Here is a 19,250-nt window from a genome sequence, read left to right as displayed (position 1 = left end):
AAGTTGACCCTCCAGACCGTATTTTCATGTCAAGATCAACCCCTTTCCTTGTCATTGCGCGCTTTTTCTATAGAATAGAGTCTGCGCGCAAACGCTAATGGCCACATAGGAGATATGCGTGTAAAATACCTAGAAGTTTATCACTTCGCCAATTGTAGATCTCAGACTACAAGTCTACACGATAACCGTCACCAACACTCCTTAGACTTACCTTTCAACATGCTTCAGTTGTCTGCAAGTCGTGAATAATACCACAAACACCAAACAATGGTCATAGCATCCCGTGTGGTACTTTTATTGGATTAGTTTTAGCTAAAATTAATTTGATTTTGAAGTTACGGGACACTTGATGACGTTGGGGATACCATTTAGTAGTCCACTTATCAGCAGTTAGTAGGAGAGATGGCAGGAAGTAGGTGGGATGATAAGGACTCTCTCGCGCTTAAAATGCACATATAGGCACCGGAAAAGATTGGCGCAAGAGAGTCTGGGAACGAGGCTAAACAGTTTCATGGCTATTGTAGACGCCTCACTTAATAACTGGTATATTGTCAACTCAACAATTCCCTTATTATTGTTTTCATCCCGGATGGTTCCTACACAACTCCCTCTTTACATATAGTCCGGTTCAGGACTACTAGAAAATTTGGTTAGAATACTGTGTGTCAGAACTATTGAGTTTGGCGTCTGATAACGCGTCGTTGACGCCTTAACTTCACTCGTTGAGATGTTCCTGCACTACACCACACCACACCTGCCTTGTCGGAAAGTGTGGCCGTGCGCGAAGGTCGAGACCCTGGCCTCTGCGCATGCACCACTTGCTTCTGGTTTTGTGTTTCAGGAAACGGGTACTTTTAGGCCCGGATCCCGGCCCAAACTAAGTTTGTTCTTTAATCTTGGGCTGACGAGTTTGACATACCTGTGAGCGTAGAGTGATATATACAACATTGCAACTACCGTAACGTCAAAAGACCAGCTAGAGACAACTCGGACTGTACGACTAAGTGATGCGGTAAAACACGTGACACATTTCTATTTTCTACAGAAGAGCAGTAATGATTGAACCAATAAACCTCCACATGACAGAACGCACATTCGATAGTACGCTACACCCATAAACAAAGTCCGCTTCCGCTCTAGGGGCGTGGCTGACCTACTGCTGCCGAGCTGATCTCTCCATTGAGGTTGCATCTTCTGCTCACCGCCAGACCTCTGCTGGCTTTTGGAAGCGGCTAAGCTTGCGGATGCTTCTAGGCACTCTGGCAGCTTGTGAAAGCGTCGAAATTGCAGGCACACATGACGGTACGCGTAGTATGGGAAGGCGCTGCACCAGGCAAAATTGTAGTTAAGGCAGACAGGTTTGTGACCGGCAAAGCCTCCCATAGACCGATTGTGCTGTGCGTACGCACTACCTCAACCGCTGATTAGCTTGGAGACGGGAGCAGCTGCTCTGGAAAGTAGCTGCAGGAGAGATGGCTCTGGCTCCAAAGCACACGATGAGGCAGGGTGGTCGGCTTCCAGGCAGTGTTGGCAGCGGGAGGAGCGTGCATGGTACATCGCCAGAATGGTTGACGCATATAGCGATGGGTAGAGCTGACTCCACGAGAGCGAGTGATTGGCCGCCGCTAGCTGTCGGAACCTTGCATCATAGAGGAGCCAACCCGTCCGGCTGTGGCACTGCGCCTCGTGCACGACTAGCCGCAAGTATTCCAGGAGATCGAGCACTCTGCCAGGGTGGCGCTGTAGGAGAACGCCTTCGTACACAGGAAAACACTGTACCCAGGTCGGTATGCCAATTATCTGACGGAGACGGCGAACGCTGGGCGCTTCACCTTGCTACGCTTGTAAACTTTGCATACGCCTGAGCATCTCCAAGTTGTCAGGTAAGAGTTCGGCAAATTTCACGTACTCCAGTGCGTGGATTTGGCAAACGACGCTTGCCGGATTGGGTACCGTGCTTTCACCAACTATACATGACCCAGCAGCAAGCAAATATGGCGCCTGAAGGCCGCAAGGTGAGTCCAAAGTCTCACCCGGGCTGATTAGGTTGACCTCTTGCAGCGCTGGCGTATAAGGCGGGACGCCCAAAGTTTGACCTAAAATATCGACAATGCCTCGGCGTCAATACGTGAGCACACTGGGGCTCTGTTGCTTGCGCAGACGCACATTAGGTTATTAGCGCTGCCACACACAGATGCCGCTGACGCACGCAAAAGAGGAAGCTGCCACCGCTGAGTAGAAGCCCGTTAGATGGACCGCGCTAAGGTTACAGCCGCGCGCAAGGCCGGCACAATCATCGGAATGAGGCGCGATTAATGTGTGGGAGACAGCAGAGAACTAAAAAGGCAACACGACTGTCGACAACGCCAGTATTTAGCAGATGCCCTTACCTCTATAAGTAACCTGTATAAATTGCACAGCGGACAGTACTAGCGACCAAGTAGACGAGAACGTGCACCAGGCGATGTGGAATCACGGACCGACATGCACAGGACACGACATGCAATAGGTGTGCAAATATGACCAATAGCGTAACTTGGCTACTGATTAATGCATATGTTAAATAGATAATCCGTCGAAGTTCCGGATTGACCAACGGAATAAGTGACGCTTTGTTGGCGTCCTGAATCAGTTAATGTATGCTTCCAGGTGATCTCGCAGAGAGCTAATACAGGAGATATTGCCTGAAAACGGCATGTAACAAGCGCCTTTCAGAAAAGCCCAGTCGGACCACTCAAGAAGTAACGCCTGAGGAACGGCATGCCAAAGACCCTTGGCAGGTTCCAAGTGCCCGCGTGAGGCGCCACAACGACAAGCAAAAAAAAACATGACCAGACCAGCGCAGTCGCCGAGAGCCCATGAAATCATAGCAAGTTGCCGCATCTGGCGTCCCTGCGCATGCAGAGAAGAGAAGAAAGAAAGAAACGGTGAAGATAGGGCTAGTGGACAATCAATACAGAGGAACGAAAACATCGCAACATGCGAATGCGTGTGTCTTTTAACCTGCTTGCTCCTCCATAGCACGATCCGAATGACGCTGAGGATGTTGCGACGGAATAGCTGCCACCTCGGCTCGAACTGCTTTCCTGGCTGTCTCAGCCATAAGCGACTTGAGCTCACTGAGGGCGATGGTGACGGCCGTGTGCTCGGACATAGAAATGAAGAAGGAAAGCGACACTGCGTTGGCTGTCACATAGGCTATGAGCGCAATGACACAGTTGCGGCTGCAGGGCTACGCATATACACCTTTTTGCGATGCGCGCGCTACGTTCCAGAGTGGAGTCAACTCTGCCTAACTGCGTTAAACCGCATTAGTTTGGCAATCACGTAGGAGATCGTCGACGTCTTCATGGCGACGGTCAAATAATGAATTTCATGCGCTGAAGGCTGGTGATTGATTGGTGACTTCAACGAGAATGATCGGCCGGTTAGGATATGGCGGTTTTCAGCGGTGGAGCCTTAATCCCGGTTCACAGTACGACGCTGGCACAGCGTCCTGCGAGCGTCCTGGACGCTGACAAGGACGTTCAGACGAGCGTCAGCAAAGACGCTCGCGTTTTACTATTCACACTATTGCTTCTGACGAGCGTCCATCGTACAAAGAAGACACTGCGACAGTGGTATGGCGCTGAAAAGTAACTACATGTGTACAATGCACTCGCGACAGACATAGACGATCACGTTTTGCTTTTGTTGCGCTGCTTCGCCGTAGTCTTGATCAAGCGTTTTCTTTCATTCTTATGTCCTTGTAGTCCTTTGACTAAACTTTCCAAACGCAGAAAAACCACGCACTCACTCAATGAAAACTTCCATCAACGAATCAATGATTGATGCCATTTGTACGAATAGAATATTCCAGATACCTCCAATGACTGACTTTCGATTGTTTGAAATGGAGCACGTGTTGTTATCGGACGCTGGGTCACTTCAAGATAGGACGCTCGATTATAAATTTTCTTTATTCCAGCGTCGTGGACGCCCGCCTAGCATCGTGCGAGCGTCTTGCGAGTGTCGAGGACGCTGACATATTCACAGTGTGACGCTGACGCTCGCTCATCGTCAGCGTTCAGGGCGCTCGCGCGACGCTCGTGCCAGCGTCGCACTGTGAACCAGGCGTTAGTGTAATGCCATACCTATATAATAAGATAATACAAAAGTAGAAAATAGATTTTGCTACACACAATGCAGTGTACGTGTACAGACCTTTGCCTGCCTATTACGTGGTGTCAGGAGTGAAAAAAACACAAAACCATGGCAGAAGGCGGAAAAATACAAGCAGCAGACGCGGAAGAAGTAGTAGCAGTCGCAATGCCAATGGAGATGCAAAGCTGCATATCCATTTTGAAACCGCTAAACGTTTGAGGCAACTTGGAACAGAACCGAGGTGTATTGACATCCAGTGGATTGAAACCAGATCCGCACACGGTGGAAGCAATCAAGAAGATGCCTAGACCAACATGTTCAGATAAAGCCAGTGTGAGACGAGTTATTAGAATAGTAACATTCTTATCAAAGTTTCTACAAAATTTATCAGCTTTAAGTTAACCATAACGTCAACTGACAAGACAAGATGTTTAGTAGACATGGGCTGCAGAACATGATGACGCCCTGCAGAAAATCAAGGATGCAGTAACACAAACGCCACACTGAAATATTTACACTCGAAAGATGAGACAACACTTCAATGTAATACTTCACAATCTGGATTAGGGGCATCGCTTATGCAGAATGGCCAGCCATTATCATAAGCAAGTTGAGCACTTATAGAAACGGAGCCGCAATATGCACAAATTGAGAAAGAGATGTTAGCGATTGTGTATAGATTGCACAAGTTTCACAGCTACACTTACGGGCGAAGAATTACTGTGCAGACCGATCACAAACCAATCGAAACGATTCACAAAAAGCCATACTGCCCCAAAACGACTTTAACAAATGCTCATGATAGTTCAGCAATATGGCATGAATATTCAATACAAGCAAGGGACACAAATGCTTATAAAGAGCAAACATAACTGATCATTCAACGAGTACAATCAGATACAGAAAACATTGGAGAAAATTGACCTGACCCAGTACATACCAGTGACAACAGAGATAATGTCAGAAATCGAAGTAGCTAATAAGGAAGATAAAACATTACAGCAGCTACTGCAAACCATCAAGACAGGATGGCCAGACTGTATACAACAAGTAACATGGATCATCAGACAATATTTTGATGCTAGGGATGAGCTAGTATGCCAAGATCGAGTATTCTAGAAAGGAAATTGCTATTTTGGGGAAATTCGTACACAAAATTTAGGGTGATACTACGATCTTTTACAATCTAGCAACTAAACAAAACAGTGCGATACTCGCTACTTATTTATTACAAAAAACGTCCCGTATACAGATACTACATTTCCCCCGACTAAAACTACAATCCCAACTCAGTTTGTTTGGAAACTTTCTGGTTCTCGTGGAACGACTTAGAATTGGAATGTGCGTCCTAGAGGTCTCTGTCGAGGTAGGAGTAGTCACAGTAGATGCCGTTTTATTTAACAGAGCAGTTTGAATCTGATTAGCTCGATAGTCTCCAAGTTCAGAATCTGGAGAGTAGTCCTGGCTTATATCTGTGGTATGATTACGAACAACATCAGACAGAATCTGCTGTGGTTTCTTATGTCCGTCTTTTTGAGGAGATAGTACGTCTTCTCAAACTTTGGTAAATCTAGTGGATATATACTATCTTCAGATTCTTCTCCCATGTTTCCTGTTTCCAAAATCTGGTCTGCATTTCGACGCTATACTATACCATTGAATAATTCCGAACAGTAAAAGATAGGCGCAGTTCTTTCTAAGACTCTTCCGTAGCACCACTTTTTACGACCACAGTAGTTCATTGCCAATACAGACTGTCCCACTTCAAAAACTCTAGTCTTACTATGAGCATCATGGTACTTTAGTTGTTGTGCTTGCTTCTCATAGACCGTCTTCTTGATGCTAGGATGAAGTAAGTCTAGTCGTGTCCGAAGACGTCTTGACAAGAACAGCTATGATGGCGATATCCTAATAGTGGAATGAGAGATGGTTCAATAGTTCAACAGAAACCGAGACAACTTTGGATACATATTATCACGTTTGTGAGCTTTCAAGGCATTCTTGAAGGTGTGAACAAACCGTTCGCCTTCACCATTAATAGATTGGCGATCTAGAGCACTGGTGATGTGTTTTATTCCATTCATCTGAAGAAATTCCTTAAATTCTTGAGAAGTAAATTGTGGGCCGTTGTCTGAGACCAATAATTATTGTTCTGGAATTCCATACCGCCTAAAAATGACCTCAGAACTTCGATAGTCTTCTCTGATGTAGTTGATTTCATCTTTATAACTTTAGGCCATACTGAGTGGGTATCATGCAATAACGACGAATAACATGCTGCCCAGGAAAGGTCCTGCAAAATCTATATATATATATATATATATATATATTCTTTCCCATGGTCGGTTAGGCTATGTCCAAGGATGTAATAGAGTTACTCTTAGTGCTTAAAAATTCAATTGACAACAGCACAATCTCTGACAACCTGTTCAATCTGTTTGTCTATTCCCGGTTACCACAAATATAGCCTAACCAAACACTCCATAAGTTCGATACCAGGATGACTTGTATGTAACTCCTCCTTGATGTTTGGCTGTAGTGATAATGGAATCACCAAGCGGACACCTCTAAACAAACGGCCATCCTCCACTGCAAGTTCTTCCTTGTTGAAAAAGAATGGGCAATTGATTCATGCCATCCTCTCTAGGTGTAATGCAGAACCTTGGTCAAGGCAAGATTACTTGCAATCTCTTTCTTCAGCCTTGCTGCTGTGACATGTAACTTGCTGATCTGTTTGATGTTGATGACATGGGCTTCAGCATCTGCACCCATTTCCTCTTCCCCACTTACACTAGGCAGAGGTAAGCGTGACAGTCTATCAGCGTTGCCATGCTTAGCTGCGGGCTTGAATTGTATGTCATAATGGTAGGCACTTAAAGCGAGGACCCATCTTTGAATCCTCGCAGCAGCTAATGCAGGGTCTCTTGTCTTAGGTCATAATATGGTTGTTCGTGCCTCGTTGTTGGTTAACAAAAGAAATTTTCGTCCATAGAGATACTTGTGAAATTTCTTTATGCAAAATATAATTCCAAGCGCTTCCTTCTAAATTTGGGCGTAGTTTTCTTTGGTCTTCGTCAATGACCGAGAATCGTAAGCAATAGGTCTCTGTAGGCAGTCAGGCATTACGTGTGCAATCACAGCGCCAGTTCTATGACATAAGGTATCACACGCTAATTTCAGTGGTAAAGTATTAAACATTATAATGTGTGAGAACATTCGCTGATGCAAACCTGTTTTTTCAAGCTCTCAAACTCTTGAGCTTGGTCGCAGAATCATTTACATTGACAATCCTTTCTTAATAACATATTCAGAGTACAAGCTACGGTTGCTAGGTTAGGTATGAATCTGCCATAATAGTTGACAAGGCCCAGAAATGACCGTAATCCCTGCACATTCTTTGGTGTTAGAGCTCGCAGAACTGATGCTACTCTACTGTCGTTTGTCTTCAGTTCGGCAACGCTCATCTTGTGTCCGAAATACTCAACTTCTGACATCATGAATAAGCCTTTTTCCTTCTGCAATTACGAAACTGGCTTAGAAGCCTTCCTGTTCAAGACATTTTAAAGCCTTTTATTGTGCTCTTCTACAGTAGACCCACTAATCAGAACATCGCCAAGGTAACATACGGCGCCTGCAATTTCTTGTAACAGCTTGTTCATTATCTCTTGAAATACAGCTGGAGCTGATGGAATACTAAAGGGTAAACGAGTATGTTGAAATAAACCCTGGAGTGTATTGACAATTACTAATTTCCGAGACTGTTCGTCCAAAAGAACTTGTTTATACGCATGTGTTAGGTCTAAATTAGAAAAACATCACACATCCTGATAGTGTTGCAACAAATTTTCTGGATTTGGCAATGGATGTGCATCAACCTTTAGAGATGGGTTCTCTGTAACTTTGTAGATCACCACACAGACAAATAGAACCATATGGTTTAGAAACCGCAACTAGCGGTGCTGCCCATTCACAGTGGCTGACACGTTCAATGATACCAAGTCGAGCCAACGTTTTAAGCTTTTTATCAATGGCATTCCTCAAGGCAACCGGCACTTGTCTTAATTTGAGAAAACTTGGTGTAGCTCCTTCCTTTAAAGTTAAGTGTGCTTTATATTCGTTGAGTGTCCCCAATTCATCTCTGAAAACTTCAGCATACTTCTTTAACAAGATCTCCACTAAAGTGCTCTTTTGCAAGCGCTTGATTCCAGGCAAATCAAGTCAGAATACATATAACCATTTACGGCCAAAGAGGGGCGCTTCCTTTCCAGGAACCACAACAACCGGAACTTGAGCGGTCTGGCCATTGCAAAGAATTAGTGTTATGGCTTCACCCATGACTCTAATACGCTCTGCTGTATAAGTAAGAGATGTTGCTTTGAAGGCTCCAATTTCACATGAAGAAGACGCTCCTTCCTGGTGATCTCAGAGATAAGAGATGCGGCAGCGCCTGTATCTATTCCATTTTAATATCCACACCTGCAATTTGTACTGACATCGTTAATGATCCATCTCTACGACCACGGCGAATTGTAAAAAGCTGAAAATTTTTCTTACCAGCATCATTGTGGGCGTTACTGAATTCCACGTACTTGGTCACGTTTGACTTTTTTGGGTGCGCAAAAAGCCGGACTAATATACCCTCTCTTGCTGGATTTGTGATATGAGGCGTCCTTCCACGTGCAATCTTGTGGAAGATGACCACGCTCAGTGCAGCGGTGACATGGGTCGCTCTTGCCTGCACTGCCACCCTCATTATGTTTACTGTTCCTTTCATTGCGGGCGGACTTGCTTCTACTTTCTGCGAGCCAAAAATTGTGAGTTGCTTTGCCCCATTGTGAGTTTCCCCATCCTTTTGGCGAGTTATTCAAAACATCGCGCAGCATATGTGTAGAGATTGGCGCGTCGCCACTTCCATACTTTGGGCAATGCCACTTGCTCTTGTCAACGTGAGTTGATCTTTCGTGAGGAGCTTCTTCTGACTGTTGATGTTACGTAGACCGCAAACGAAGCGGTCGCGCAACGCGTCATCTGAAAGGCGCCAAACTCACAGTGTGACGACAGATTCCGTTACGCTGCCAAAAAATGTGCGACTCTCTCTCCTTCACGCTTACTGCGCTGAAAAAAACTTAAAACGCTCCGCAATGACAAGCGGGTTTGGCAAAAAAGTGTGCTTTTAAGGCAGCAAGAAGATTCTCCAGTTCCAGTGTCACAGGAACTTCTGGATGCACAAGTGTACGAAGTAATTCGTATGTCGAGCTGCCGATGAGTCAGAGATATAGAAAAGTCGCGGCTTGCCGCTCCTTCTCATTGGCCTTGACGCCATTAGCAAGAAAGAATACTGGTAGTCTTTCAGACCATGACTCTCACGTTGCAACTTAAGGATCAAACAGCTCCAAGTATCCAATGGTAGAAACTGCAATTGCCATCCTTGTCGCCAGTTTTTATGTTGGGGGAAACTCGTACACAAAATTTAGGTTGATACTAAGATTTATTACAATCTAGCAACTAAAAAACTGTGTGATACCCACTAATTATCTATTAACACAAACGTCCCGTATACAGAAACTACAAAATTGATTTTTAATACCAACCTCTATGAAAGCTAATATCATGTCTAGAATCTATCACTCACATCTTGGAATCAACAGGTGTATTCGTCGAACAAGGGAATGTGTATATTGGCCAGGAAGTACGTCTCAAATCAAAGATTATGTCAGCAAGTGCGCAATTTGTTGCACATACGGAAGATCACAACAACAGGAAACACTTCAGAGTCATGAAGTACTCAACCGACCATTGCCAAAGTGAAAGGTAATATTTTGCACTTCAGAGGACGAGACTCTCAGCTAACAACAGATTACTAAGGCGGAATATGGTCTAGTGGGACGGTTGTTTTGGCTAGTAACTTTTGGAAAATAGATGCAATTGATGACAGATACGACAACAAAGTCAACAATCAGGATACTCAAACAAAATTTTGCCTGATATGGTATTCCTGATATTTTGATGACAGACAATGGGCCACAATTCACATCACATAAATTCAAATATTTTACGAGTAAACGGGAATTCAACACCACACTAGCAGCCCTGGCTATGCGAAATCAAACGGGAAAGCTGAAAACTCAGTGAAAACAGCTAAAAAAATTAATGAGGAAAGCCATCAAATCAAAGGCAGACCCCTGCCTGGTGATGCTAGACTTTGGCAATACACCAACTCAAGAAACAAATATGAGCCCAGCACAGAGACTAATGAGGAGACGGACAAGAACCTTGCTGCCTACATCAACTGAAGTTCTGAAACCCCAACGTGACTGATGACTGCAAACAACTAGAAGCAGCCAAAAGGCGACAAGCATACTACTATGACAAGAAATCTAAGGACAAACAACAATTGCAAACAAAGGATACTGTGAGAATACAACCACTGCGAGGCACCGGTGAATGGGAAAAATTAAGGAATAGTTAGCAAAGTTCTCCCCAATGGATCGTACGAAGTGAACACTACGCAAGGTTAAAGTACATACGAAAGACAATACTTCTAGAACCATCCAAGAAAACAATTTTGAAAAGATCAGTGAGTCAGCCAGTAAGACCCCATCGACCAGGAAGCCATCAATTATCATTGAACTAAAGCAACCCAAGAGTCAAAATCAAACTCAGCAAACAACCTCAGCAATGAAGAAACAGATACCAGCAATAACGACAGCTATTAGAAGTGGACGAGTTATCACTAAGCCAAAGTACTGTAAAGACTATGTGTGCATTTACAAGCTAATTTATAGTCTACTGAGAACGGTAAATCTAGAGTTGCAGCTGAGAAACATTTCATTGTTTCAATCCGGTTTTTGAAAGGAAAGGTGATGTCAGGGGTGGATCGAGCATTAGTGTAATGCTATATCTATATAATAAGATGACACACAAGTAGATAATTGATTTTGCCATACATAATCTATTGTACGTGTACCGACCTCGGCCTGCCTTCTACAGTAGTCAAGGCCACGGGTACGAGTAGTTTGAGTTTGTTGCAATAAATGGTATAGTGGTGAGGCCGCCGTTGGTGAAATGAATAATTTATAGGTGACAAGGAAGGACCGGCTGACAACCACCTTTGGTCCGGCTTATCATGCAAGATAAAGAAATCGAGTAGTTCCTAGTAGTCTCGGTCTCTCAGACCCGTGCAGTGCCAATTCAAAATCGTTTTCCACGGGTCTGGGATGGTACCACCTCTTCTCAACATATTGTGGTTGGTCCTAGGATCAGCGTTAGTGTATAGTTTCATAATGTATACCTTTCCCATTACGGCTGTAATACAAGAACGATGGAGACGTACATTTCGCGATATAACATCGTGTCGCATCCCGCTTCACGGTAGCTTTGTGTTTACTGTTGCTACGGTTTTATCATTAGTGTGCTAATAGGGAACGCAAACGGGACGCTAAGAAACACTTTCTTTACTAGGGGAGCCGCGGTTGTGATTGGTATGTGTCTGATCGCCGCGATTCCGCTGCGAGTCGTTGTTAGTCGCCGCTACGCCAAGAATTCATGATGAAATATCGCGATGCGCACATCCGCTGTGAACCGTCACGGATGCGATGTCACTTACTCCAAAATCGGGACTAAACTCGGAATTGACAACTTTAAAGCAGGAACCGATGTCGGAGAGTATACCATCGAAATACCGTATCAGCTGATTTCTTCTGGGAGTTTGTTAGCCTCGACATTAATACCTCCTTCGCTTTCGGTAGTCTTTCCAAGCGAGGATAGCAACAGGGCGGCATTACGTGATGTTGTCTCCGTAAAGCAAAGGGAGGCCTAGTAACTCTTTATGTCACGGGTACAAACTAGTTGGTCACCTAACCTATTTCGCAAATGATTATTGGTTGACTGTAAATCACATTTGAGTTACTTCCTTATCATTTTCTCTGAACAATCGCTCACGTCACAGGTGTCATTTAGCTAATTAGCTAAGTAATAATTAACTAATTAGCTAAGCTACAACAGCTTGTGCACCAGACGTTTACCGACCGAAGAATATCGTTTGGGTGCGTTTGTAGGTTGCAAACAGATCCAGTATTCTCCCTAATTCGCAGCGAGTGAAGATGGATATTTTAGTCGCGTGCAGCGGTTACTTCTGGAGTAGCTTCAAGCTGACATCAGCCACGTAGAAATTTCACACGTAGTCGCAATGGCTTTCAATCGATTCCGGGAGCGCGATGATTTATAGTTTAAGACAAAAGGAACATGTACAGTAGCCTAATCGCTATTGCGTCGTCTTCTAGTCAAAGACAAGAAAAGACAAAGTCTGCGCGTTGCTTTTTTGCGCGCGACATAGAGGTACAGTCTTTGCGCTCGTTTCTCTACGCTGACTCAGTAAGCAGCATCGTAAATGCATAGTTACTGACTGCTGTTTGCGTCTTTCCGTTTCAATACCTTTGGCATGACCGCATACCCTGCTGTAAACGAAAATACACCTTATATCTTTGTACAAGTCATTAGCAATATAGAACAAACCAACAAAGTGTTAACTTTCCCAATGACATAATTAGTTAATTTGTCTAATGACATAAAGAGTTACTAGGCTCCATTCGCTTTACGGAGGGAATATCACGTGATACCGCCCCGTTGCGTGGAAGGACGACCGAAAGCAAAGGAAGGACTAGTGTCGAGGTTAGGAGTTTGTTGCAAGTAATGTCGTCATAGGGACAGGAAATGGGTACATTTATGCATACTTTGATAAACACCCTGAAGAACAGGGATATTATCAAGGTTCGTGCATCCTGTCTAAGTGTCTCCATCAGCGGCGCTTGGGGTAGATTTTCTCTTGGCACAAGGGTGGAACGAGAGCGGTAGTATGATTCTACGTCATCGTGTAATGATGCGCTAAAGAGTATTATCAGTGGCAAGGTGGCCAGCAACAGGATCATCATGAACTAACGGTAAATGCTGGGAGTGATAGATTCCCGGTATTACAATTTGCCAGCGGCCAGGTGTCTCTTGTCGCTGCAGGAGGCCGATGTTAGGGATAGCAAGAAGCTTTTCCAGAAATCGTTGCGTCGAGCGGAGTACCAGTTGCGACAAGAGTCTGGCAATGCGAAGGCAGAGCAGTGCTCTGTGACATCAAGATCACTGGACTGAGACTGTAGGAGTTGGTCTTGGTTCAACAAGTAAATGCCGCCGATAAAGTTAGATAGAGATTAATGCTCGGCTGCAGTTTTTAGCGTCCTTTCCGAAGTTTCTGCCGGCTGAGGGTTTCAGCTACAGATTTTTGTGGTTCTCGGACGTATTGCAGCAAAAACTGTACTCTTGCAACTCTTTCAGATAACGAGCTCGCCAATCCCAATGATCGATGCCTTGTTTCCGAGACTAATTTTAGCGCGCAGTGATTGGTTTGTATGATAAAGTAGATGCCCAACAGGTAATAACAAAAATGGCACAATTCCTCTATGATAGCTAAGAATTTCTTTTCATATGCTAATTAATCGAGTTCTGGTTTAGAAAAGAGCGACTGAAGTAAGCCTATTGAGTAATCGTTATTGTCGCAATATCACAGTGTATGCTTGTTTTTTCCACCATTACTGGTGGGTAGACCACGCATTGTTTCACTTGTCCACGCTAAGTTGGCCGTGAGAAGGCCTATTTCAGCTTCCGTGTCCACAGAAAAATAGATAAAACCCCCGCCATGTCCAGGTCAACTGATATTAGCCCGCGGATAGATGATGCATGCTACTTTAGTGTCGCTGTGTACCCGCGCCACCAAAAGTTGCGCTGTACTGTGGCCATTTTATCACAGTCTCTCGCAATGTGGCTTGGTTAGAGGTAACGATGCAATTTGGAATATTAGAGGCAATTATATTGGAAATGGCTTAGGTCATGACCAGTATAGTATCTCTTTTCCAGACTTGTTTTGTCTGCTAGACTCGCGTTCTTTCCCTTGTCCACCTCCCCCGTTAGTAATCGCGACTTCCTTTTCTACTAGTAGATCGAGTACGCTTGCCAATTCCTTTTCTTAGATTTCGGGGTCTCTGACTTTGGCGGAGAGTCACGTTCTGGAAAAGAGGAGCTTCATCGCTGTCCATTTCTAACTTTTCTTTTACCATAGTTGGCAATTGGTCTAGAAGTAGTAGTTCTGTCGTGGCAACCGCACTGACGCTGCCCTACTAGTAGTGCTTATGCCTTCCAACTGTAAACGTACCACTTCATCTGCCAACTCTAATATTGTACGTGTCGATACTCCTGGATTTTCTTACTCTCCAGGCGTAATTCTTCTGACAGCTCTCTGACAGAGGCATCGCGAGAAATTGTCATTTGAGCGATTTTGTCCAAATCATGGTAAATTGTATGCGCTAACGATCGTTTCGCCGTCTTGTAAGTCTCTCTGAGTAAGCGCGACATTTTCTCAGTCTGTCTTGTGTTGAAATAAACTCCCTTCTGAAATTTTCCGCTATCTTTGCGCATCTTCTTTGTCCTTGTCAGGCAGCCTCACGTACACGCCCCATCAAGGCGAGAACCATAGCCAGTGCTTCTTCTAGTTGTTATATTCATCTAGAGCTGTCCATACGTCTTTTTTCTTCAGCCATTCAATAAACTTTCTGCTTAACGTGTAATTAAACGTCAAGCTTGTGTGTGGCGTCCGTCATGGCGTTTTAGGTAGGCTCCTGTCACAGGGGTAGACGCTTCACTTAATAACTGGTTTATTATCAGAATGACAGTAGTTTCAAACACAACACAACGGCGCTAACAATTCTCAACTCAACTAAAAAATCCCCTACTATTTCCTCCTTTCAGATGTTTCCTACACTATTTATATACTGTAGCAGCGGCGTACACAAGGTTACTCATTGGGGTATTGCAAAAGGCAGCTTGCTATTAATTTTTGATGACGTCATTAATCGTTTAAAGATATATAATAATAATGTTATTCAATTAACTAGTAATGATTTTAAACAGTGCAACAATGTAGATTAAAAAATCAACAATTAAACGTCTCAATATTTGATGGGCTATATAATTAATGAGCCATTAGTGGCTAATGATGAGTAGCTGTGAAAAGTCTTATTGTCAAAACCGTTAATTACTGGCTTTTGTATTACTTTAACTAGCCTTGGATCCGTCTGGTGAATTAATTAATTAATGTGAGAAAAGACCTTACTATTAGTAAATTAACGGTCGAGTGCCATAATCCCTTTTGCCATGCCAAGCTATAGTATCAATAATTTTTTACAATGAATTTTTTGCCTCAAGCCCATTCACCCTTTCAGAGTCTGCACACAGAGACATTGCCTGAAAAATTCTGGTAGCATCAGATGCGCAGGAATGGCAGCCAGGTTGGGTGACAGCCTGGATGCCATTATTAGAGCTACTGGTTTCCTTTCATTTGTAGCTCGTTTTCACGATGACCGATTTCACATCTATTGAACATATGCTGCTGATTGGGGGCATGGCTCTCGTAGTTCCTACGCCTATGAGCTAGCACGTGTACACATGAATCTGACAAATAGATTAGACACAGATCAGATCAGACAGTGAGAATATAAGATGCAATGTACTCGCGAAGAACCACTGAAATGCCGGTTACGGTAATTGCGATGTGAAAACACCTAAAGAGATTCAGAAGTTCAATAAATATGGAACTGCTCCGCCTGTCAAGTAGGAATTGATATTTTCCCATCTTTACGAGTTTGATGTCCCAAATATAAAAGAATTTCTGAAAGCATCTATGTGTCTTGAGACAATGGATTCTAGCCTATGGGTATTTCTAAAAAATTCTTACGTACTCCACTGTGCACTAATTAGTGAAAGAACTCAGCGTTGCCATGGAAATATTATAGGCAACACCACGCTTTGACGCACAAAAATCTCGTTAGTCTTACCTCTTTTCCCCGATAGAAAGAGCATACGACACTTTTGTTTTGGTGTTTCAGGTATTTTAGTTCGACTCCTCACAAGATCTGATTGCCTGATATCAGATTACATGCAAACCTTAAAACCATGCAGCTAAACAAACTTTGGCTGACGGTTCCACCAGAATCATGCAGACGGTTGTTTTCTATGATTGGAGGTTAAGACGGTTCATCATAGAAAATTTGTAGCGCTACAGCAGCAATATTTTAGGAGCATCCTTGATACTGTAAGATTGGTTTCTGGACCTGGAAATGGGTCCCTTTAAAAACGTTTTCTCGTAAAACCGAAACACCTATTTGTATTGGAGTGTGCAACGATAGCGGTCTTCATGTTTGGTTTTGCGGCGATTAGGCTAGCAATTTTGGCGTGATTGATGCTATATACATAAATACAGAGAGACAGAGAGACAGAGAGACAGAGAGACAGAGAGACAGAGAGACAGAGAGACAGAGAGACAGAGAGACAGAGAGACAAACTAACAGATAATCTGATTAATTAACCCTTGAGAAGTACGTGCAGAGATAGTAAACTGTTTAATAATACGCCATACCTTTTATAGGGGAAAGCTACGCAGAATCAGCAAACAGGTCTATTCATGCTAACTACGGCGGTGGCGGTGGTGGACTGTTCAATCCACGTGGCTACTATTGCTGTAAAGGCGGAGGCGGCGGGGGTGCAGCACACTCTTCCGATGGTAACATCTGCTTAACGTTTTCTTGCAATATGTATATACATGCATTCTTACATACGTGTTTATAGGTGAGAGTCCACGGACTTACCGTGTAAAACCAGCTTACGGAGGAAAAGCGTATGGCATATCTTTATTGATAGAAACCATTTTTATGGGAAGTGGCGGTGGAGGCGGAGCCAGAAATGAAGAATGTTGCGCTTTACCTGGAGCTGGAGGAAACGGTGGCGGTATTGTAATGATATTTAGTCCTGCGATCACCGGATCAGGAGGAAGTATTAGTTCACGTGGTGCTAGAGGTCAAGATGCGGGCCACAACATTGAAGCAAAAGGTGGAAAACAAGGTGGTGGTGGAGGAGGCGCTGGTGGATCAATTCTGTTAGTCACCTATTCTTTTGGTATACCTGTTGATGGATCTGTAAGTATAGACTTGAGAGGCGGAATAGGAGGGAAGGAATCAGATTCAGACAATAAAGCACCTGGCGGAAAAGGATCACATGGGCGATTCATGTGGTACAAGTTGCCGAGGCTCGAAAAAGGACCACTGTCATTGCACTAAAAGCACTTCAAAGTAACAACATCAGTCCTCTTGTATAACATTGCATCAAAAGACAGGATAGAACTGTAGACTTGCGTTGGCAATGATATATAGCAAATGAGGATTGATTGTTCTAGCTAGTTTGCACAACAAAACTCGTTGCTGAATTTCTTGAAGCAGCACAAAATATAGTGCAATGATTCCTGCAGCACATTTTGCGTACGCAAGTGTTGGGTCTATATGTATGCAGAGTTTTACGAAAAACCAGGTAACCTATTTGAGAGGTGCGTATGCAGGTGCATGATCATGTAACGAATGCATAGCTAGGTATACACGCAAATTCTTTAATTAATTAAAGCAAATCGACTACAGCAAAGAATCTATAGTTTTGGGTAGGTCTCTTTATGGACGACGAACGACTACAAACTACGAAACAAAAGAAGCTAAGTAAAGGGGTATGCACAGAGACCATGCATACCAATCTGGTCTTTACTAAAGCATTTGTAAAACCAAATCCGATATTCAATTCACTGCTAACGGTAAAATAGCAACACAACGTACAGCGGCTTTAAAGGAAGTATATCAGATGTTGAAAAGGGTCTGGCGTGGCTACGCTAGACTATGATCTTTATATAGAGGCCAGCCGTCGGTCTGTCTGTGTATGATCGGCCAGGCGTATCTCCGCCTCCCGGAATCTGATATCCGCCCAATTTGGCTCGCACACGCCGAACCTGTTCGACCCTACCCTGATGTGGCCGAATTTCTCCGGGCTACAAGGGGTCCCCTCTCGAGGGGTCGAACCTAACGTAAACTTTATCGACGCCGCAAACGGCACACTTTTGAGGTTATTCGAAAGCACGCCCGCACCAGTTCGTGTGGACTTTACGCGTCGTCGTCCTTTGTAACGCTTCCATTGATCGACGATGTCTTGCCAATTGAAGCCGTTTGTCCTTAGCGTTTGCCTTTCTCTCCAAATTCAGGGGCGGATACAGGATGGGGCACTTGGAACACGTGCCCCCTCCCGACAGTGCAATACTATGCAGATGTTCTACTTTAGTGGTAGAAGGACCTTAGGTATATGTACTGAATACCATGTTCAAGTCTGTGAGGAACCAACCGCGAGAGCTGCCTCGGGGAGGGAGAGGTGACAGGTGAGTACAGCCACCGTATGACATGGTCTGGTCTGCAAGGGATTATCCGAGACAGTTAAATAACTATCCAGCTGCCCCTGGCAAAGTTGCCCCTGTTTCCGCTCCTGATATTCTTATTGCATTTGCACCGAATCTAACTTACCCGTTTTCTACACCGAGCGCTACACTGTGAGTGTGTTGATTTCTACCGAGTAAAGCGAGAAGAGCAGAATGAAGCATTTCACCGGTCCGCGCATCTTTGACTCCGCCCTCGGCGCTAAACGTTTCTGGTCACGCATCAAGTCGGTAAATTTGGCGCTATCTCAGAGCAAACTTGATAGCGGAGCATTATGCTTAGGTTAAAAACAAAAAAAACCTATGAGGCGGTTTTTCGAATAACGTCTACTGGCTATGGGTGTAGGTTTCGTTTTATCACACATTGATATTTGCTTAGGCAAAAGTAAAACGTGCTTTTGCATTACTGACTCGCCTTCAAACGACAGCGAAAAGCACACATGCGGCGATGATTCGGCTGTAGAATGAAGGCATATTGTGTCACGTGATTATGTGCGGTGACACACGTTTCCGTGTGTTTTTCGCACTGCCAAGCCTATTTGTACTGTAGTATGGCTTCCATTCGTAGAAAAAACACGGAGAAAAGTGCGAAAGACCGATCGATTGCAAGTGGTTCAAGACGATCATGCAGCACATTTTGCGTACGGAAGTGTTGGATCTTTGTATGCAAAGTTTTGCTCAAAACCACGCGACATGTTTGAATAGTGTGCACGTGACGACATAACTAACGTATGGCTAAGTGCACGCAACTTCTTTAAAGCAAATAGTAACT

At 44.1% G+C, this 19,250-nt stretch overlaps 1 protein-coding gene across 1 annotated transcript; it reads left to right on the top strand.

The window, feature by feature from the left end:
* The first annotated feature begins 16,587 nt into the window (after positions 1 to 16,587).
* Positions 16,588 to 17,479, top strand: LOC134183370 (uncharacterized PE-PGRS family protein PE_PGRS10-like). The gene is made up of 2 exons (XM_062650877.1): positions 16,588 to 16,741; positions 16,807 to 17,479. The coding sequence occupies exon 2, from the start codon at positions 16,890 to 16,892 to the stop codon at positions 17,292 to 17,294; it is 405 nt and encodes a 134-aa protein (XP_062506861.1). The 5' UTR covers positions 16,588 to 16,741; positions 16,807 to 16,889; the 3' UTR covers positions 17,295 to 17,479.
* The last annotated feature ends 1,771 nt before the right edge of the window (positions 17,480 to 19,250 follow it).

This window comes from Corticium candelabrum, chromosome 8, assembly GCF_963422355.1.
Source record: "Corticium candelabrum chromosome 8, ooCorCand1.1, whole genome shotgun sequence".
In the NCBI taxonomy this organism is placed as follows: domain Eukaryota; kingdom Metazoa; phylum Porifera; class Homoscleromorpha; order Homosclerophorida; family Plakinidae; genus Corticium; species Corticium candelabrum.
Note: the sequence above shows the minus strand (reverse complement) of the source record. Positions and strands in the feature narration are given on the sequence as shown.